At 37.5% G+C, this 24,151-nt stretch overlaps 1 protein-coding gene across 1 annotated transcript in view; it reads right to left on the bottom strand.

Annotated features, from left to right (window-relative positions):
* Positions 1-24,151, bottom strand: part of met (MET proto-oncogene, receptor tyrosine kinase) — a 214,233-nt gene that overhangs the window by 177,573 nt on the left and 12,509 nt on the right. The window contains exon 2 of the mRNA XM_039761387.1: positions 21,897-23,092. Coding sequence (XP_039617321.1) covers positions 21,897-23,084 — 1,188 coding nt within the window. The 5' untranslated portion in view covers positions 23,085-23,092. The remainder of the gene's footprint in view (positions 1-21,896; positions 23,093-24,151) is intronic.

The following is a 24,151-nucleotide window of genomic DNA, read 5'->3' as shown; positions in this document are numbered from 1 at the left end:
TGACATTTTGGGGTATTTATTTTTTCTATTGTGTTTTACCCCTAAGTGTTGATATATAAAAATATCCTTTCTTAGTGGATACCTAGTGTTCTAGATTCTAGATTCTAAAAATTTCAGTTTTTTAGCTTAACTGTTTTTGTTGATGAATACGTGAGTCAGTCAACTTTGCATTATACTGCATATACTGCATACATTCTGAGATGTTGGCCCCAAGAATATGGGGAAGTATCTTTGACATCTGCATTATAAATTTAGATACAGCATTTCAAACAGAACTAACCTATACACAATGAAAAAATTTTCATTAAAAAAAAGTTGTACCTGAATATATTGTTATTGATATTGGCTTTTCACTGATTAATTATACATGATAAGCTCTTATAAACTACACTAGTCTATTTCTGACATGCCAACTGACTGATATTGCTAATACCGATGTAGTGCAGCACTGTTTATTCAATGCTTCACTCAAAATCAATAGTCCAATGACTAGGGAATGACACATTACATGATCCAAGAATCCCCAAACATGGTCTTTCTCATCCCAGCTGTAATCCTGTTTGCCCTGTAAAGTTTGTGGTGTCAGTGCGTGCTGTCAGTTGGGCGCAAGTCAGGAACCAGCCGTGGACTGGGCACCAGACCATTGCAGGATACACACTGATACTGGATAATTTAGTGTCATCAGTTAACTTAACATGAAAGTGTGTTTGCATGTGGGGAGAAAAACAATAACATCACAAATTAAGTAGAGGAAGAACATGCAAACTCTCCACAGACAGAGAAAATAATTGAAATTTGAATTTCAAGCTCAGAACATGTGAGGCCATTTGGGTATATTGCTTCATAAAAAATATTCTGGCAGCATGAACCAGTTGATATTAACATTCACTATACAGTACCACACTACCAGATGATAGACCTACTTTGCCTCAGCGCCAGGACTTCCTTATAATGTATCCAAATTACTATGTTTGTTAAACATTTTAAGCAGCATATCATCAATCAAAGTGCAATAACACATGACAAAAATGCCTATTGTTTGAACGTTTTCCTAGAAATGTCATTCAGGGAATATCCAGTTCTAGTGGCATTCATTTGTTTTGTTTATATAACTGATCTGATAGAATGTTTTAAATCAATTTTTATACTTCTTTGCCTGGTTTCATCTCTGCAATTAACAACATTATATTCCTGAGAGCATTCAAACCATTAAACAGTGAACAGATTTGTAATTTGCTGCATATTGCTTCAATATGAAAAGAAAGATTTTGTTTAATTATACAGTTAGTACTCCCAATATCAAGAAGGATTTGTTTTTTACACAAATGATCAAATACATGATGATACACACTGCTTAAGAATGATCTTGGGATTTATGTCAGTTATTTTCCTAGATTTCTCAGGAGACGCAGCCAGAAAAGAGCTAAATTAAGAGCAACATTAACTGAATCAAAATGTAACTATTTAAGGACATGATGAAGGTGATGTTACATGTCCTAATCCTACACACATGCAGCACCAGTAAATGTTATACTGGTACAATGACAGCAGGGAGTACTTGAGGGATTTAAGACATGGAGATTACAGAACGAATACCTAAAATCAAACAGACCAGTTATTGTTTTTTGAGGAGTGTGCTGGTCTTGTACAATATGCCAGTATAGGAGCTTCACATTGAATGTCAGGTTGATTTGTTATATATCCTGCTGGAAGCCTAAGGCAGACCTCAGTATTTGTAAATTGCTACTGTATCCTGGAAATGTTCATCTAATAATGGTGATTAGCAAATTAGTTCACATAATGTAGCAGATTGCATTATGCACCTCAACAAGAAAAACAATCAGTTTCAAAAAGTTACTCAATCAATAACATTTAACATGGAACTTCAATTTAATTGAAAGCAAACAGGCAGCTCTGTATTGGTCAAGTATAAGCGAGGGTGTGTTTGCAGCTCATCTAGGGCGCATTCCTGCCTTCTATGCTGCTGACAAAGGCTCTTGTCTCTGCAACCATGAACTATATTAATGGATGGATGGATGAATTGGTGGCTTCCTTATTTTTGATCTGCAATGTAGATTGGAAACCATGATAGCATTTTTGGTCCATGAATCCATACTGTATCTGACAAATGCCAAATGTTTTTATAGCATTATAAAAATATTAGCTGAGCAACACATATAAAACAGGTTGAAGTCTAAGTAATCAACAAAGTCCTCCAGGTATTCAGCATTCATGATTGCAGTCCACTATCTATTGGAATATATTTTGCAATGTGTGTAGTAATAAAATGCATTACATTTGTCAATCCAGCAGGTGATGCACCAAAAATATTTAGATCAGATTAGATTAAATTACATAAAATAAACTTCAATGATACCAATGGGAAATTGCATACTGCAGGAGAACAGATTCACATGATAAATAATACAATCAATTAGTACATGTATAAATAAATACATCTATATTGTGCTGAAATTTCAAAGTGAATTTAAGTAGTATCAGCATTTAGTTTGGGACAACGTGAGGAGGCACTGAATTGCTTGATAGTACTGAGCAGGAAAGACCCCCCAGAGGTGCTTCTTAGCACAAGATGGTGGAATGAGTCTATGGCTAAAACTGCTTCAAGTCAGCATCTCCTGGAAGGGATGCAGTAATAAAATACAATTTATTTGTCATTCCAAGAGATGGTGCATCACAAACATTAGCACTGCTTTTACAAATCCCATACCACTTGGCATATAACCAAGACAAAGCAACTAGACAGAGATACATGCACACAGACACTTGACTTTTATTAAGGTGGATTTGTTATAATATGCCTTCCATAGCTGAATACTCTGAAGTGTTAATTGCCTACACACTTCCCTTATCTGCTACTAGAATTCATAATGATCGTTTATTCACAGTAAGGAGTTTTGACTTTATTGTATATTTTTTTTAAGTAACTAATTTCTTTTCTTCATTGAAACTGTTACCTAACCGTGTCCGCAAGAATGAGATCCTAAAAAAATTCAAAATCTAAAGAGGTGGTAAATGACAAACAGTGGTAGAATTATTAAGAATGTCACAATGGAAGCTGAGACCAACCTGAGCCCAAAGCAGCAGAAAAAACAGAATGATGGAAATGCTTCTGAGACGAGACTCTTTTGAACAATAAAGAAATGTGACAAACCTAACTCCATTATTCTGCATTCCAAGAGTGGAGAGTCACTATGAAGCAGGCGCCTGCCTACCTCCCCCAATGTTACTGGAACACCGAATTGTTATCTGATCTTTTCTCTTGACCCATACAGGTGTCTATGTATGCTAATTATTTTTTCTTTTTCCAAGTTTTCTACAACTTTTATAGTCAGAAAAATAAAAATGGCATCTAGGATAATATGGTAAAATGGAAGAACATAATGTTGGTACATAGATAGATAGATAGATAGATAGATAGATAGATAGATAGATAGATAGATAGATAGATATTTTGTTGCTTGATAGAAGTAATACATGCAAACCATTAAAACAAGGCTGGTGTACACTTTCTAACATATGAACGATAACGTCAAAATTCTCACTTGTTACACAACCGCAAACTACAAAGCATTACACTTAAACAGCTATTCAGTTAAAACTTAACTCAGTTTAGAAAAAAAAAAAAAAAAACCTACAGGGGCAAGAGGTCACTTGTCATACTGAACAGTTGTTATCTTTGCATTTTCTACCTTGAACTTGCAACTGTCCTGTTAGCTCACTGCCTTTGCTGTTCCAAAGGCTTACACAAGAGACCAGCTTTTTTGCTGCGTTTTACTGTTTTAAATAGCACAAAGGAGCCGTGGTTAAGGTTACTGTCTCACAGATCTAGTGGGCTCCTGGTCATTGTCTGCTTGGAGTTTGCACATTCTTCCAGTGTCTGAGTCAGTTTTCTTTTGGGTACTTCATAAGTCAAGATGCGTAGGGATAGGGTAACTGCTATCTATAAATTAATCCTGTGGACTGACGGGTTGTTTCCTGCCTTGAGCCCAATAATATAGGCTTCAGACCCACACAACCCTAAATTGGATCGAGTAGGTTTGAAGAAAAAGATATGTAATTTATTATTTTTTACAACTGCAAAGTAGTGCACGTGTGGCAGTAATGTTTAGGGGCACCACCCAGGTCAAATATAAGTTTGTTCTCCGCAAAACAGGAACAGACAGACTAAGGGCCTATCCTAATACCAAACAGGGGACGTGGTGTTAAATGTGGTGCCCAAAAAGGGACACAAGAAGAGAAAAGACAAAGAATATGGAGTCTTGGCAGGAAACATGCAATGCTCTTCCCTAACACTAGTGGGTGCATGATCCAAGAGATTGCCAGGCTTCCTGATTACCTACTTTGGTTGGCAGTAAACCTGGTCAAAGGCAAACTCAGGGAGGAATAGTAGAAAGCCAATGTGCTCCTATAAAAGCACCCTTGACTCAGGGAGTGGGACTTTGGTTCTTCTTTAAGGGAATACGTGGCAAGCTGTCGTGGTGACTTAGCCATTTAAGACATACAAAGGACTCAAGGAAGCATGGGTAACAGGAACTACTAGAAGTAGTTTCAGCTTTCTGTTCTTATAACCAAAGAATGGCATCTCAAACCACTGAAGTGACACTGTGAGAAAGCTTAAGCTGCCTTTGCTAGACAGATAATTTTCTTTAGGACTGAGCCAATGCCCACTTCCAACAAGAAGAGAGACAAAGGCAAGAGACAGAAGACAGACAGAAAACTTGTGTATGGCACTTACTGGGTTGAAGCACTTCACCTGAGAGACAATGATACCCCATATAGGAAAACACACAGGGGCATCCTCTCCTGCTATACTGACATAGCCTGTATGCCAGATCAGATGAAGTTTAAACTGAGTAAAAGAACCTAAATTCTAATGTTATTTTCTTGATCATGTTTTCCTTTTGAAATGGTGTAGAGGAAAAAGTATACCTTAAGAAAGGTTTTGGGATTAGGCTTGAGCATGCACTAAGAACAGCCCTCGAAGATGAAGGAAGAAAGTTACCTATGACTAGAGAAAATGGCTCTGGTACTTTGGAGAGGTAATCAAGAAGTTGACAAGTAGCCAAATGACCCCATCTGAGAGATAAGGCAATAATTGGCAGTGACAAGCCCTGAAGTGTATCTGGTTTTGTTATGCTGTTCCCTTTTCTTTTACCCTTTACGTTATATTTATCCCTTCCTTGTGTACGCTCTTTGACATCTGTGTCTTTCCTTGCATTTTCCTTAATGTTCTGCAACAATCTACAGAAATGGTACTTTTTAATGCACATTCTTGTGTCCTTTTACTATTAAAACTCAACTATCTGACAAGTTATTCAAGCAGATGAACTACTAACTGTACAGCATTAGGCTTTATAAATAAGACACAGTGTTCCCCATATGGCTTTGTGGACAGATGCACACTAGGACCAGGAAGCCTGGAGCTCTTGGAAAGTCAGCAAAATTCAGAACATGAATGCTCTCAACAGTCTGAAACATGAGCAGCAATGCCAGAGAAAATGCATTTCTCATGGCTCTGCTTTGCTAACGCTCTTTTGACTTGGCTCAGGCACCTTCTTCAGTGCTCCGTTTGGGACCCCATATCAATATTCTCCACTATAATGGACAGAAAAAGTTTTTGTACCACTAAAATGCTAATTTTATGAAAACTTGCAGATTACTACAAAGCATTTTAGTTTATATGTTGTTTGTACACGGCTGCCCTCTGAATATCTACTGCTCTTTTCAATGTTACTACTCATATTACTATTTGCACTTATCCAATTACTAGGTTTTCTTTTGCACCACATGGCACTTCTTTGTTCTCTGCATGAAAAGATCTATTATACCCCTTGGTACAAGATATAATACCCGTTGGATTCAGCAATAAAAATCAAGGTGTTGTAGAAAAGTGCCTTGTGGCACACCTTTTACAGTATGGCAGCAACGTTATAAAGTCAGATCTTCTCTGACTAATCTAGATTAAAGTCATACACACAGAGATATAAGAAAGAATGCTAATACCTTTCCTAACCATGGAAAGTTCCTAATTGAGTACTGCATCTAACATACTTCCTTACGTTTCTTCTTCAATTCAGCTTCTGTCTCCATTTCAGCTTTTTTCAGAAGAAAGCCCCACTCCTCCACTGCCATTGGCATTCATTTCATCTTCTTTGGTGTTATATAGTAACACATAATATATATATATATATATATATACTGTATATATATATATAGTGACAGATAGGGGGCTCTGTCGTCCCCTTGAACCCTCAGATCAGACGCCAGACACCAGATAAAAGTCCAAATGTTGACTTTATTATAATTAGTATATGCATAAAGCACCCTCCACTCCAAAATACTCATACAATAATCCACAATTCAATTCTCAAATAAATCCTCCACTCTCCCAGACGCGTTGCCACCCTTCCTCCCAGCTCAGCTCCTCATCTGGGATCTCTCCCAGTCCTTTATACTCCATGACCCGGAAGTGCTTCTGAACCCACAGTTCATGTGACTTCCTAGCACTGCCGGGTCAGATCAAAATTCTTCTTTTCATCCCGGAAGTACGTCATTTTTTCTGTCGCTGTAATTGACGTACTTCCGAGTTAGAGGTGAGGTCTCTGAGCCTCCCTGCAGTGTCCCCTGGTGGCCCCGACGTTATCCAGCAGGGCTGTACAGGAGAACTCCAAAGTCAATGATGCCCTGCTGGAATTCGGGGCATCTTCATGTCACAGGAATGGCTCCCTCTGGCGGCCTGGGGGTATTGGCCGGGTTGAATGTCCGGCCATAGTCCACAGTATATATGTATATATACATATATATAGGGATTGGCTCCAGCAGACCCCCGTGACCCTGTAGTTAGGATATAGCAGGTTGGATAATGGATGGATGGAGATATATATATATGCACTCTCTCAATTGCACTGTACCATTGACTATGTAGTATTAGTAAGTTCTTATCCACTCTCTCTCAAGCTCACTCCCATGACAAACAATAATGCATGATAACGCACAGTTATACATAATAGATTATATCTTTCTGAAATATATTAGCTTTAAAAGAAAAGGTACATCCTTTTGCCATTTTTAAAATGACCCATGGAAAGTGAGGGATGAGATCTTTTCTACAATTAAGAAATTCTTGTTCCTTTGATACAAGCATTTTAATTGATCACTTTTTAAAGAGGTTATGTCATCTAGAGAGTCAGCCATACACCAATATTTGAATGAAACCAGTCCAGTTTCATCAGGGATCTGGATACTAAGACCTGGTTTCATACTGTAATTTTTAAATGTATTTAAAAGCAGTTAAGCTTCTAATTATGCTGCATTTTTGGACATTTTACAGAAACTTCAGCTTCACATCAGTTTAAAAATATGCACAAATGATGTGCATTAATATGCTGTCAATAGACTGAGGTGATGTAATGAATCATATAATTCAATCAAATGAAAAAAGTGGAATCCAATTTTCTGACGTTGAAAAAGTCAAAATACCACTAAAGTGATTACATTATGTGTTACGTGCACCAAACCCAGCATAGATGATAAGCAAATTATCACAGAGCAGCTTGCAAAGCTTACCTTTGTTTGAAGACGAGAACCTTTGTCTAGTTTAGTATTAACATAGACAAGCACAAGAAAATGAAAGCAGGATAAACAGAGCTTCCAGTGGCACTGGGTTAGGATAAATCACCATTGACACTCATGTGCCTGGGAGGAATTAGAATGGAAAATTAAAAATTTTTAAATCAGTTAAGAATAATCAGAAGCACCTCAAGACTGTTAGCTGTCTACCAGGTGCAGGTCATCCCTCAATTCTGTTTGAAACATTGGACAAGGAATATTCCCAGGTCAAAACTGACAGTAAGACAATTAAAAATGAAGTTTACTTGAAGTTATTTCTGCATGAGAAAGGTTCAACATCAATTAGTGAAGCTAATTTCTACCTAAATAATGCTTTTTTAATTAATAATTGTACAATACTAATTTCCATGTATTTTTTGCTAGACTAGGTCTATATATTGTATTAATAACACTGAAAGCAGTATACAATTTCCAAAAAATTGCATATCCTCAAATGCAAATCTATTGTGGATGTCTTTCTTTTACCACAGCACTATATAGTATATAAACAGATACACATGTATTGTGAAGAAATAAGGGACACAAAGAATAGATTAAGGGTTTAGGTAATTCCCCATATAATGTTCGTGGCTCCAAGTAATCAATGACAACTGATACTACGGTAAAAAGATGTGTAAACATACAAGAGTCAACCAAAAACAATCTTCAGGGTTTTTTTTTATGAGGTAGTGGCAGGAAGTACATAAATGGAGGAAATGGCCAACATGTAGAGGTGGCGATGACATCATCGTCAGGACCTGAAATTAGGTCATTAATGTGGGACCGGAGGTGATGTCAGTGGTGTAGGACGGAAGCGTCACCAGTTGAGTGCTATCCTGGAAGTGAGGTCTTCCTTGTGGCGCTGGTGGACTTCCGAAAAACCTGGTTCTTAGTCCTTTGTTTTTCTGGTAAGAAAGTGAGAAAGGCAATAGTACTTTGCGCCCTATCCCCATCTTTCGTTCTTTTGCGCTCTGTCAGACCTGCTGGCTGTCCGTGCATGCATGACAGTACGTGTGTCTCAGTAAACATAAATTATACCCTATCTATATAGAGGTACATGTGTTTGAGAATTATATATAATATATATACTGTATATATATATATATATATATTATATATATATATATATATATATATATATATATATATATATATATATATATATATATATATATATATATACTAGCAAAATACCTGTGCTTCGCTGCAGCAAAGTACTGCCTTAAAATTTTTATTAAGAAGAAAAGTAAACCTTTTTAAACTGAGGGAAAATATACCAATAAGTATTTGTTAAGGATCTCTTTGTATGCCACGTTGTCAGGTCAGCCCTCCGGTTGTAATATGACCAAGCTGTTCGCTGAGCTTACTCTTGAGCATGCAACGTACAGTTGGCCATGTGAATAGTAATCTTGCCTTAAATCTCACAGCTTGGATTGCTGCTGTCATAATCGGTTTGAGTTTCATGGTTTGTTTCAATTACGTTAGTATTTGCAGGACTTGTTGTATAGAAGTGACATTCGGCATCTGTCAAGCGTTGCAAGCATACAACCGGTTTCATTGATAACTTCGCATCCAGCTTTTGAGAGTTTAAACTTTCATAAACATCAAAGTGTCCACTACTCAAATCGTCACCTGTAAATCTAAGATGTTTAAGAAGCATTGGTGGTTGTCCAAAGGTTTAAAATATTTGGCCATTTCGGTACACTTAAAAATGACAACCGAACAATTCAGCGGCAGCCATCAACTCACATGCAGAACCATAGGTGAAGGGCTTAAGCATTTCACTCTTATAGTGCTCCTGTGTAGTATAATTATCTCCTGTACATTCCCAGTCATTCAATACATAAGACACAATGTTCCTCCAGGCATGAAGAGTGAGCCTGATATGGCCGTGCAATATGTAACACAGAGAATGGAAAAGGCAGGCACCATCTCCGGGCATGGAAACTACTCGGTAAGTGACAGTTCTTTGATTGATGGTGATCACCTCGATAGACATGTTAATGGGGCTACGGTTGGAACGATAAAGGAAATGGGTACCTGAACAATGTAAAGTAAGTCTAAAATACCTATACAATAACTATCAGACGTTGTTGGCTGCCTGCCTATATAAGGCCGTCCATCGCTCCGGTCTCTTCATTCCCACGGTATTATTACAATTAAATGAACAATAAAACAGCGGAGAAGCCGTGGATTAAATAAAAAGGCTGCAGTTATCAGCAGGGAAACGTGAATACCGTGGCGAAGCAAGGAAGGGAATGAAGAGACCGGAGCGATGGATGGCCTTATATAGGCAGGCAGCCAACAACGTGGGAGGCGAGGGGATGGGGGACCCAACGCCGTCTTACATGGCGACCGAGCTGCAGGCTATGGACGTATACGTATATGTACGTAAGTAGGATTCAGTTAGCGTTGGGAACCCGCGTACCAAATTTCTTGAAGATGGGCTCATAGGTAACAAAGACCGTTGTAAAGTTCAATATGGCGGCCGACAGTGGCGTCATACCACCAAAATAAGTACGTACATCGGTTTCGGTTAGCGCAGGTAAGCCGCCTACCAAATTTCGTAAAGATGGGGCCATAAATAAGAAAGTTTAACATGGTGGACGTTGTCGACCATTATGACTGTTACGCATAGAATTTCTAAATGAAACCTGCTTAAATTTTGTAAGTAAGCTGTAAGGAATGAGCCTTCCAAATTTCAGCCTTCTACCTACACGGGAAGTTGGAGAATTAGTGACGTTAGAAAGTTCAATACGACGGCCGACATTGGTGTCATACCACCGAAATAAGTCAATACATTGGTTTCGGTTAGTGCAGGGAAGCCGCCTACCAAATTTCGTGGAGATGGGGCCATAAAGAAGAAAGTTTAACATGGCAGACGTTGTCGACCGTTATGACCATTAGGTGTAGAATTTCGAAAATGAAAGCTGCTTAACTTTTGTAAGTAAGCTGTAAGGAATGAGCCTGCCAAATTTCAGCCTTCTACCTACACGGGAAGTTGGAGAATTAGTGATGAGTGAGTGAGTCAGTCAGTGAGGGCTTTGCCTTTTATTAGTATAGATTGTGGCCTGCAAAGGGTGCTTAGCTCCCCAAACCAAACAGACACAAGTTCAGCATCTATCAACAGTTATCTTTTCTTCATTTCCCTCTTCTGCCTCCACTTCTCCTTCAGCAAGTGTTGTCCACCTCCTCCTCACTCTGGCTCTTGAAGCAGAGGTGGTGGACTCCTTTTATGCTGCACCTGGGAGCACTTCCGGTGGCCCATTAGCATGATCTGGAAATAGGACACCTGTATAATTGAAGGGCTGGGGGAGAGAGTGTCTTCAGGGCTTTATCTCTCCCGGGAGGACAGAGGGTCACCGGCCTGAGTTGTTACAGCACCACAGATTCCCGCGGGGCATGCTGGAAGCTGCTACAACCCAATTGGGTTCCGTGGGTGACGCCAGGGGGTGCTGCAGAGCCTCCACAGCCCTACTGTGTTGGGCCTCCAAACATCCGGAAGTGCTGCCGGAAGAAGATCAACGGACACCTGGAGTACTTTTGGCTATCCTATAAAAGCAGCCAGGTGCCACTGCTCCGGGGGCCAGAATCGGAAAGTGGAGGACAAACCTTGCTGTACAGTAATTTTTTCTTTTCATGCGTATTTAACCCACTTTGTTTATTTCGGAGCTACTAGAAACCAGACCTTAATCAAGCAGTGTCTTGTAAACAGTGTCAAGCTTGATTGGTATGCCAGTTCTTGGCATAGCACACTTGTGCAAACATACTAAATTATATAAGGCTAATTTAGATCTCTCTAATTAATTCTCTGATTAATCTAATGAGGAAATTTTTTGGACTCGCAAGTGAGCAGAACATACAAACTCTACTCAAAAATGGATTAAGCTGGGAGTCAAATCCTGTTTTTAGGGGTTGTTAGGCATGCTAGGTTAGTAATCCACCTTAAAAAAAGGATAAGTGTCTGTGTGTGTGTGTCTGTCCGATTTCTATGTCCGCCATTTGATGCGGGATTTGTAAAAGTAGTGCTAATGTTTGTTGTGCTGCATCTGCCTGAATGAAAAATGCAAAGCTTTTTATTACTGCATGCATAACATAATACATTCAAATAGATGGTGCACTCTGAATACGCTGAAGTCTACATTGGCTACTTAGAATTCAAACCAACTTAGATGGGTAGCACTGCTACAATGCCATACAATGTTTTAAGTATTATGATTTGAATTCGCAATATATTGCAATATATTATTGAGTTTTTACGTAACTGAAGTAAAAGCTGAAATTATTTTCCATTATGCAAAGTTAGATCAAACAGTTTCACAGTGAGAACCTTCAAGTCAATTCATCTTAGTTAAACGTTTTTTAATTATGGAAATGGATTTCAAGCATTTCAACACACTCATGCAACACACACATGCATTGTTATAGTGTCCAACCTTGGCACTTGTGAGATCTGGCCTTATGTTTGTAGTAATAATCATAACCAGAAGCTTCAAATGCTTATTTGTTCAAGAACATTTTGTGAGTGTGTTTATAATGCAAGGAGCTGCACAAAAACAGTTACATACTTTGTCACTTGTAGTACACAAAAACACTTTTTAAACATTCATTAATACATCAAGTTGTGTCACTACAAAATAAAAAAAACATGCTGAACAATATTCTATTGTTTGCGCTGCATACAATTCTCATAAGCCCCCACTTGCACTATAAGCATAAAAAGTCCTATAATTAGTAGTGTGCGTTTCTCTACTCTTTTGCTGATTACATCCATTTGTACATGTAAAGAATGTGAAATTCATCACTGTGTGACATATAACTCAGTCTTTGTAATGAAATGCAAGAGATTGCAAACAATGAATTGTACCAGGGAATGCAAAACATACTATAGGGGAAATGATAAAGTTAATTGGGATTCTGTAAATCTGATGAAAAGTATGCTTTTTCAGTACCACCTAACACCAGGATACTGAGTAGGTGGAGTTTGAGTACACATGTTATTTGATCTCTGCATCAAGTGACTAGTAATGGCCATAGCTATCACAAGTCACAGAGCTGCAGCCATGTGAAAATATCAGAAAATGCCAGCAATCATGGTGAAAAATATTCCAAAACAGCTCCATGAGTTTGCCAACATTTTAACTCTTTCAGGGCTGATGTTGACTTTTGTCAAAATTCAGGCGTAGAGGACAGTAATGGGCTGTTAACTGTGAAAACTCGCCTTTATGTTTTAATTCAACTCTCTTTGGTTCAAGGAAAGTTACGTTACGTAGCTTTCTTGATTTGACCTCAATTCCCTGTGCATGCAGGAGTAGTGAAGAGCAACCAGCCTCTAAAATGGCACCGACATCTGGCGAGAGACTAAAACAAACGTGCAAAACAAAATACTCCATGGACGTTTCACATATTATCGCCGAATCGGACTCTGACTTTTCGGACTCTGAGTTTGATGAAAGTGTTTTGGAGAGGGATATCGAGAATGAAAGTGAGCCTATCGGTTCCCAGCTGGTCGTGTAGCAGCATTCGCCTAAGAGGACCACCACTTATGATGGCAAGAGGTACAAAACATATTGCATCACACTGCGTCTACTACCATTGCCCACCTGCTGTGTGAAGACAAAGAGGTAGCCGGCCCACAGCCACTGCTGCCAGAGATGCCAAACAGGTGCCAACAGCCAGTGCAAGTGAAACCAGTGCATTGGGTGCTTGTCAGAAAAAATATTCAGCCTTCAAAGAGTTAATATTAATATTAAAAGCCAACAATAAGAAATACAGTAACATTTAAAAAAAATTGACTATGTTCAAAAGAAGCTATAACACAAATTCATTATAGAGTTAAGGTGTTCTGGTCATCTAGACATAAAACAGTAACGCCAGCTGGTTTCTCTAATTAAGAGGAAGGATGGAGACAAACGGCAAAGGATTTGTTTTCCATTGCAATGAGGGATATCCATTTTATTGATGACAACATAACAGAAGCTCTCTGAACAAAAAATATGAACAGGTCATTGCTGAAACATGAACATGAGATATTGATCTGAAAAACCATGCAAAGCTGTTTATGTATACAACATGACACTGACTGGAAGTATCTGAAATGTTTAACTTAGTTTTGAATATTCAAACAATCATGCGCTTTTAAATACACATGTAACTCAAATATGATGGCACCTAGTTTGTTGTGTGCTGGTTACTGCTTACAAACCATATTATTTCATATCAGGCTCTTTCATGCTTGTGATGTTGTGAAAACCAAAATGAGTCCAGATGCTTGACTTTAATATAGATGAAGCATTCTGTCTGAGTCTCTGCAGTCATATTAATATTTGTGTTTTCTATCGATTGTCATACACAAATGAAGACAAAATGTTCACAGACTATTTCTGTTCTCACAAAAGATAAAGTATTCACTCTGCCATTTAAGTTATTTTTAAAAAATGCAAGCACCAAAAGGGATAAAAAATGCAAAACATAATTGCTCTTCCACTATTTATAAAATACTAAAATTAAAAATATTACAATACTATATGGCATCATTTCCCTCAGCTCCACTAACTACAGTAACAAAGTTGATGTATTGATCAATAATGATTTTAACTTTCTAAATTTTGACTTAGAAACCTCTAATGAAAGGACACACAATGTCTTTGATATAAAAAGTAAATTAATTTCTAGCAAAACTGAGTAATGGCTGTACAGACATTGCTTTTTTTCCAACATAAAAGAAACAAGTGACTACCTTTTTGACTAAAATTGATAATAATGTGGGTGGCACGGTGGCTCTGTGGTAGCGCTGCTGCCTCGCAGTTAGGAGACCTGGGTTCGCTTCCCGGGTCCTCCCTGCGTCGAGTCTGCATGTTCTCCCCGTGTCTGTGTAGGTTTCCACCGGGTACTCCAGATTCCCCCCACAGTTAGGTGCATTGGCGATCTTAAATTGTCCCTAGTGTGTGCTTGGTGTGTGTGTGCGTGCCCTGCGGTGGCTGGGATTGGCTCGAGCAGACCCCCATGACCCTGTGTTAGGATATAGCGGGTTGGACAATAACTGACTGACTGATAATAGTAGGTTCTGGAAATATACAAATCAAAATGAAAACAAAAAACAATATGCAAAAAGCAGACTTTGGTGACTGAAGAAACACAGAGAAAACATGTACTGGTAAACAAAAGGTTATTTTCTAGGATAAGCTGAAAATAAGCATATTACCAAGTAAACAAAAAGAAAATACAAAATAAATACCTTGCATGGATGATTAAAATGTAATAAAAATTCAACAGGAAATTAAAAAAGTAACAAAAGTATAAACCAACAGGAATGCAGGAAATTGCATCTTCACATCAAAAAAGTATTGGAACAGTGAAGACTGACACTGAAAAAAACAAATGCAATGGAGCTGAAAACAAACAGAAAAACACTCATTTATAAGTCTATTCAAAATGCTTCAAAGATATATAATGGGAAAGACTGGAGACAATCAAGAAAAGGAAAATGAACCAAGTAAGTATTTCTCCCTAGTTATTTCAAAAGAGGAAAGAAACTAAATGGCATGGGATTAATGTATAAACTGCCCATTACTAGGGAGGACACTGTTAAACTTCAACAGCCAACTAGAGGACTAGGCAAAATAAAGCAGATGTAGTGTTTAGTCTTTAAAAATGGTTTTGATCTGATAAACTAGAAGAACCCAAACTCTCCTCTTTTAAGTCAGTGGGAAACCGATGTGTTATATAATTTGAAATTGGAAAAAAACAAATACTCAGTTAGAGGATCCGTACAGACTTTTTTCAAAACATGGCAGGATCTAATCAGTAATATTTTAAAATAAGTTCATGAAGTACAGAGAATTTATTAATTTAGGTATGTTTACAGGTCTTAAATTTCACGCCGTTTGCCTTGCTCTCTCTCTCAGGGGATCGATTTGTCCTTAACTCAATTTTTTCTTTTTGTAAAAACTTGATTGATTTGTATGGATTGCAATAAAATTAATACAAATATAATAATAAAAAAAATGGTTTTGATAATTCCACACAGATTACATGATTAACACAGAAACTGTTACCAATACTGCTTATTTATGAAACAGCATTTTGAGTGTCAAGGTATATAGTAGTGATAAAGGGAGAGTGCAATGTGTGTGGTAAATTAACCAATTAAGTCTTTCAGTCACTGTGGGAAATGTAATTATGAATGTGATATTACTGTAAGTAATCTTGACTGGTGAATTGAGAACTTCCAGTTTGTCAGCAAATAAGAGCAGACTCCAACCAATACTTCACATCTCCCAATGTAAAACATGGCTTTCCCTGTACAAAATCACAACCATTTTACTAGGAAATGTTTGAAAAAACACTCTGATATACAAAAAATGGAATAGTCTTGTCATTGGTGATTAAATTGTGCTTTTGCAACCAGAAGTTGTACAAATCATCAAGAAATTTGGAGATAACATCAAAAATTGCATGAATTGTAAAAAAAAAAGAGATAAAAGCAAAATAAATTGGAGTGCTTTGCACTAGACTGGTCACTTTATATAACCACAGCGGGATTACAGTGCAGAGAAAGGCAACTAACTGCATCCCTCTGCTAAAGAATATGTTCTACTCTGCTGAAACTTATTTGTCTTCAACAGATAGGGCATTGTAGGGACTTAATCCAAGTCTTTAAAATTCTCAACTGCATTCATGAAGTCAACTCAGCTAGATTTATCCAGTGATAAGGACAAATGTATGAATACTGTAGCAGTGCATTCAACATGAATGTATGTAGCACTTCTTTACAAAGAAGGTTCACCATAAAATCAACAGCATGCAGCCATGCTTGTTAAAAAGTAAGCTCAAGGATATGAGTGTATGGTGGCCCAACAGGCAGACCGCAGATTGTGAGGCTCAAGTACTTGTCTCTTATATACATTTATATATTGAACTTCTGCAAAATTCCTCCCTTTGGACACAAGAAGTACTATCTATCTATCTATCTATCTATCTATCTATCTATCTATCTATCTATCTATCTATCTATCTATCATAAGCTAACACAATGTCAATAATAATGCAAAAAATATGTAACTACAAAGTCATGTTCTTGACAATGATATCCAGTAAGAAACCTCTAGGTAATGGGAAAATATATGGTAACTAAGAAAAGAAATCTGAATGGACTCCTTTCATGACATCTTTCTCTCAAACGATAAAACAGTACAGTACATTACACTCATGTATGATATGGTAATGCTTGAACAGGAGTGAAAGGGTGGGAAAAAACCATGATTGAGAGGAAACTCTAGTTGACTGAAGCCACACAGTTAACTGACTGTTTAAGAGATCTCTGGTCTTGCCCAAATACACATTTTTTTCAAGGTTTAATATTTGATTGGGTGAGTTAATATTACACTTTTTAAGCGAACCAACTTGGGGTTGCAATCTTCCAACACACTCACAGGAGCTGAAGTTTACCTGGACTCATTCTCATCAACACACAGTTTGCTAGCATGTTTTGCGAAAAGTACTGTACCTATTTAATTTTTTCCAATGGATCTGTTAGCCTTTACAAATCGAAAGTATTAGACTGGCAGGGAAATTCCACTTATTATCAATTGAAATGAAAGCTGTAAACTGCAATGCTGTAAAGACTAGTAAGTAATCACCCACTTTCAACCCCCCCAAATATTTGAAAGGCTTAGCACTTACATTATCCTAAAGTCATTTGCTATTTTAGTGCTGACTACTGTGAAAGATGACAAGTGATGGAGTGGCTTCCAGGGTCAGGAAGGGCACAGGCAGGCTATGAACCGCCAAGGTACTTATTCCATTTTTGTGCTCTGGTAACAAAACCAAGAGGAACGAAAACAATCAGACTAATAATGCCATTCACCTGACTCTTACACTTTCAGTACACTAAATGTTAATGACATGCAATGAACTGGGACGATTTTCACTTGGCAGCATTGAGTGCCATTTTGTGATTAAGCATGTTCTGTTAATCTATGCTTTTTGATTCTGCAATATTTAACATTGAAACTGATAACATAAATTATTTTGATATAATTTATAAATATGGTATAACCCTAAGGGCAAAAAGATTATTACTACCTTTTCATTGGAATTTTAGGAAACTGATTAAACTCGATGAAAGCTTATTTTTTGCGGTAGGGTATCTACCTATAAAGTCAAATTGTTTTGTTCTCAGAATACTGTAGACAGATGTCATACTCTAAACTAGAAACTGTTTCTATGCTAAGATTATACATGAGTTTATTTTATTTATTAATAACAGGAATAATACATTTTAGCAAACTGATGGCAGATAATGATCCACCTCAAATTCTTATCCAGAAAAAAACATATTCATGATTGTCACGCTTAGTAAAAGATGCTATTTAGAGCATTATGATTAACTTAAAAAAATACACAAAAATAAAAGTAACAATACATTTTAAAAATATACTTTCATTTTCCAGTCAAACAGACTTGCCTGTTCTCTCTGGATTTCTAACGGTAAGTTTTAAGGCACACTTTATGCAGGATGCATTTGTTTTCTTACATATAGGATAAACTATACATATAAAATATTGAATTAATGACTGAATTACAGAATACCGAATTAACTGAAAAACATATCCTTTTCAGGACTGCAAATGTTTTCCCTAATTATGCGATGGCAGGCAGCTCTTGATAATTTGTTATACAGTATTGTAGATGGATGTTTGTGGATTCAGCAATTTAGTATATTCCATGAATTGCACACTGATATAATCATAAATCGCGTTACAAGTCACATAAGATTTATTGAAAAAATTTCCTATAACCTAATATGATGTCAGTGTAATGCAAATATTTTATCCATGCAATTAATTAAGTTTCATATACATATGAAATAGGCATCTCTGTTATCAAACAGGTAAACAGCATTTTTTTTCCTATGGGTTCACCTTTAAGCCTAGGAAACGGACGCAATATGTTTATGTCCCGTAAGAGTTTCAACACAGAGCAAGTGTCTTTCTGCTCCACAATCCATTCACAGACAGTGAAAGTTCCACCAGACAGCAATATTTCAAGTGCTAAGCAGATGGTTGTATTAGAATAGTTGCTGTAACTACATTATTAACTGCTTGATTAGGATATTTAAATATGAAGAATTTTCAATAATCTACATTCTTTTAGAACCACCACATCTCCTGCCTGCCTGTGCCAACTGTTGCCCATCTACACTTCACCTTTCAAAAAGGACATAACCTACTAACTACTGATACTGTACATCATACACACTACTGCATTGCAAAAACTGAGGATACTACTGTACATTAACAGTATATAAACAAAAGGAAACAGTGCTTTTTACTAATCACAAAGCATGACATAAGTATAATCGGCTTCTTCCAGTGATCGTATAGATGCTAAATTAGATTTTAAAAGACCTAAACAGCAGCATACAAATGAAGGTCAAGCACTGTGGCAGTAGATCTAACTAAAGGACTAAAAAATAAATTGTCAATTCAATTTTTTATAGCGTCTTTATCAGTTGAAAGGCTCAGATCACCGTGCTGGTTTACTTATATAATTTTATATAAACTTGCTTACATATACAATATCAGCAATATAAGATTCCATGCCAACATACTTACACCACACATAGACTTGTTTTTCAAATTTTTTTTTGTCTTTTCAAATGGAAAGGGTCAAACTGGTTCATTACATACAGTAGATAGATAGATAGATAGATAGATAGATAGATAGATAGATAGATAGATAGATAGATAGATAGATAGATAGATAGAGTTTGAGTTAGAGTGCCCATGCACATACCTGTGTGTGGTATACAGGTACGTGGCTAAGAAAAAGAGGGTTGTTTTAATAAATAATTAATTAATTGGCTGGCTCGCCCTCCGTGGGTGTGCACACTTACACAGCTGCGGGCTAATTGGTGTAGTAATTGGGGTGAAACACACCTGTACATGAGGGTGCAGTCTGTCTCAATCGCTTTATCGGCTTCCTGCAGTGTGCGACTGAGATGCTGACACCCACTGAGGTATACAAGAAAGGGCCAGCATGAGAAAAGAGAATCGAATAGAGGACCACCTGAAAAGGAAGAGAAACGGAAGGAGAATGACAAAGCTGGAGATGGAGGGAGCTGGTGCATGTGGATGAGCAAGAGAAGGCAGGGTGGAAGTCTCACGAGGGAGCATGTGGCCGATGCTTAGGGTCTGATGGTCACTCCAGCTGAGACCTGGAAGCTGAAGTGACATAAGCGCTGCTTAGTTGGAACGATTTATCAGAGAGAGACAGCATGGCTCAGTGAGGCATCCTGTGGGGGAGCCATTGTCCACAGGGACATGGGCCAAAAAGCATGAGTCAGCAGTTCAGCATGGAGCCCAGCAGAGGACCATAGAAGGCTGCAGGGGTCCAATGTGTTGTCTCCTCGGCTGCAAGGACTTGCTTGGGGTTAAGATGAGGAGATGGCTGTTTTAAGGTGATGCACTGGGGACTGCGGTTTTTCTTAAGGACAGTTTTCTGCCATGCTTTAACCTTGTTTTAATGGATTATTAATATGGATTTTAACCTCCACATGGACAATGTTCTTTTTTTGGATTATTTGTTATTAAGGATTTGCACTGCACTTTTGAACACTGTTTTTGATTTTTGACTTGTTTTAAATAAAAGCACTTTTGCATTTTCACACTTTAACCCTTGTTCTGTGTTGTGTCCTCATCTGCAGGCTCATCCAATTATGTTGTCGATGGTGTCGGGTTCAAGAGGCTTCCAAAACAGATGTGGGAGCATGGAGCCCACCCACACCGTCACAATGTGAGGTATCCTGGGTGTTATAGTCCTAAAAGAGCAGTCACCATCACAGTGAGGCAATATAAAGCCGTTATTGCCATGGGTATAAAAGAGCCCCAGTAGCATTTCTTGAAACATTTCTGCCGAATAATCTGTTGGCTGTAAGCACTCAGTGTTAGTGTGTCATAGAGATGAAGTGCAGAACTTCCTCTTGACTCTGATCCTGGATTTGATAATAAAGGTAATTGTCAACCTGACAAGAATAAAGAACATGACAAGGAAATGACATGATCACATTTGATCAGTTATACAACATACTTCTCAAATTGCTCCATAAAGTTAAACACTACTTGCCATTTATTTTGATAGTTATATTCTTGCATAAGCAAGTTTTCACAGATCAACTGCAATTACTGAAAGAAACAGAACATACTGAAAATATCTTAATCTCACTTCAAACTCTAAAGCCATGGACAATCCAGTTAAATGACTGACAATGTGCACTCCAGACAGTTTTGAAAAGCTGCATAACCATGGGAAAAAATGCCAAAATGTCAATAGTTATGGCCCCGGCCTTGACCTGATATTACATCTTTTTCAATACACTGTACATCATGTTTTCTTATATGATAAAATAAATCTCACTGCTTCTGTATACTAACCATGTGTAACGCAATGAACACTGCAAAACTGTCACCATTCCGACCTGTCAGTACAAAATCAATACACATTACAAATAACATATAATATTCACCTTTTAATGTGTGCAGTCACTTAATGCACTAACTTGTAGCATCATGGACCCTGTCTTTAAATATTTAACAGGCAGTTAACAACACCAAGGGGTGAATGACATCGGACATATCAGAATAACTTAGATAAAAGAGGTAGCTTCCTGATTACAGTTGAGTCCAAAATCTGGGCCTGTAATGCTGGGAACAAAAGTTGGATAGGTTGTTTTTAGAGTTGGCACTACTGCTGCTCTTATCTCAGTGGAGCATACAGCTATGACTTTATAGTATAGTATGAGAGAATCTACTGACAGATGGTGTGCTGCTCTTTCTAGAGTTTATAACAATGCATTACTTAAACATGCTGTTTCAAAGTTAGATCAGGTTTTGCCCTGTGGGGTGCAAGGTCCAAGGCTTAAAACAGGCTGCATTTTGACAGTTCCTCACCATTATATTGTTCCTTTCCATTATTAGCCCCTACTGGCTGCAAAAATGAAGAAATATGCAATTGCAAACAGGTGATTCACTTTACATATGGGACCATAATGATTTGTGATCATGACACACATAGATGGCAGAACATCAGCTAGCTGATTAGGATTGGTTGATTTTGACAATTAAAATAAAAATAAAAAAATAAACTTTAAGAATTAGTTGCCATTGGTGCAACTCTAGTATTTTCCACCTTCAACAGCCAAGTGCTCACTTTTACAATGGTAGACCAAATCTGCAATTTTTGTAAGTCAGAAGATACCATCTTACCGTGTTATAACAGGATTTCTTGTCTGATCCATAAAAATGGTAAGGCAGCTTTGTATAACACTTGTAAATCATGTCATTGATAAAGTTGTTGACTGCTTTAATTGGTAAAGCACAGACAGTTGACTTGTTTGATGGTACAAAAGAACCTGGCTTGCTTTGTGCAAAGATACCAAAGAGGACATCCTGATCAACGGAAATGCCTAATTCGGTTGCAAGAGCTGCCCCAGGTTTACTGACATGAGCTGCCTGCAAAATATTAAACATTTCAGTTTTTGTGGACCGTTTTCTTCGTTTATCTGTTAAGATACACACCAGAGGCATTTCCACATAGCTTCGCAGTTCAGGATCTGATGAGCAAATTCTGACAATCCTGGTTTGATACAGTGGAGAATCATAAGACTCTTTTTGAACTGTTAAGAAGTAAACGTAGGAGTCACTTTGGAACGTGTAAATGTATTTAATTGGGTAAGTGTTCCTTAGCTCGGGTATTACATCCATGTAAGACTGGTCAGAGAAAAAACGGAAGCCATCTTGCGTTTCCTTCATTTGTCTTACAGAAATAGAGTGTTGTAAATCATGAGAATATGAAGGGGCAATCGTACTTCCAACAAAAAATTGGACAAGCCCATTACTTTCAACACTCAAAACTTTTGTTCCGGAAGGACTTGCAATACAGTCTGGGCAACCACAGCATTCTTCGTCTGTCCTTGGGGAATACATACATTTGGTTTCATTTCCTAGGTCTTCTGATTCCAGGACATGACGCTGACATACACCGCCATTAACAGAACCACAGCTAAAGATTTCATCGTCATAATAGGTTTCGACAATCATAGCTATATTAACATTATCTTTGCAAGAGTGCAGAGAACTGTTGGCATTTGGTTTACATTGTTCACAAGGTGAACAGTCTGAACACTCCAATACAGGCCCAGTCTTGTACTCAGAGAGAAGTTTGAGATCTTCTTTTAGTGTATAAATTTTATTTACAGCAGCTACATAAATGCGTCCTTTGAAGATCACAATGTTCTGGATGGGTGTGTCAGCAACAAAACCTGGCAGATTGTACTTCACAGTCAAGTTCATCTCTGATAGTTTCACAGCTTTTTCACAGTCTTCCATGCTTTTCTGAACCATACCCCATAATGTCATCCAGAAAAGGGTAATCTTTATTAAATGCCAAATCATTTTTCTTCCTAAATAGGAAAAAAGAGTGAAACAAATTAGGACTCACAATCGTAGGAAATGATTAGTGCTTTAATGTACACATTAAGCATGAAATAATTTGAGCAGAAAACAGTAAACTTGAGAAAGTTAAAGAGGCTGGGCATTCTATGGCTTGTACACCTACACTTGGCGAGTGTTCAACACAGCACATGTTAAAGTGGATAAACTCATTTTAAAACACTCTACAAATGAGACAGCAAATTGCTTTAATCATAAAAACTGCATCATAAAAAGAGTAACAATTTTTGGTGGTTCATAATCAGTGGTGAAAGTGATGGGTTACTTAAATAGAAAAGTAAATCAAAATATCTATCCCCTTGAAGGTAAAAATCCAGGTCTGGTTAGTGTCTGGGCGGCTTTTGGGTGTTCTCCATGTGTATCTACGGGTTGTGCTTCAGATACCAAGGTTACTTACAGAGATTCCAAATAAGGCTGGGAACTCTAAACCAGCTTGTTATGGGAGAGTTGGATATGTTAACAAGTCCTGCAATCAGCTGGTTTGTGCCTTGCTCCCAATGTTGCTAGGATAGGCTTAGGCCCAGCATTCCCCCAGGTCATTGAATTGATATTAAAGTTCAATCAGTTTTTATGAGAGAAATGTGATGAAAACCATCATTAACTTAGGGAATGTGCCTATTGTACAATGTATGCCTTCATCAGAAAAACCTGTCACAGTATCTGGAAACCCATAAAAGCAAAAACAGAAAAGTAAGAACCAGTATAATCTTCTGTGCAAAAAAAAAAAAATCCATTTAATATATTTCTTAAAATATTAAAGAATATAATTTTGTATTTCTAATCTAACAAAGAGTGAGTAAGAACAAGTAAGACAAGTTAAATAAAATGAAGGAGTAGCAAAGTGATTAGCAAAATGTTTAGATTAAAAAACAGCATTTAGATAAGTTCTCCTCCCCATCAGCAAACTGAGCTGATAAACACTAGCCTAATCTAACTGTATTTATATAGTACATGAGTAAGTATGAAAATATCATATGAAAGTTGCAATCTCAACCTAGCATTACTGTGAA

The sequence above is a fragment of the Polypterus senegalus genome, chromosome 8, assembly GCF_016835505.1.
Source record: "Polypterus senegalus isolate Bchr_013 chromosome 8, ASM1683550v1, whole genome shotgun sequence".
Classification (NCBI taxonomy): domain Eukaryota; kingdom Metazoa; phylum Chordata; class Cladistia; order Polypteriformes; family Polypteridae; genus Polypterus; species Polypterus senegalus.
The sequence above is the reverse complement of the archived record's forward strand: the minus strand, read 5'-3'. Positions and strand labels throughout refer to the sequence as shown.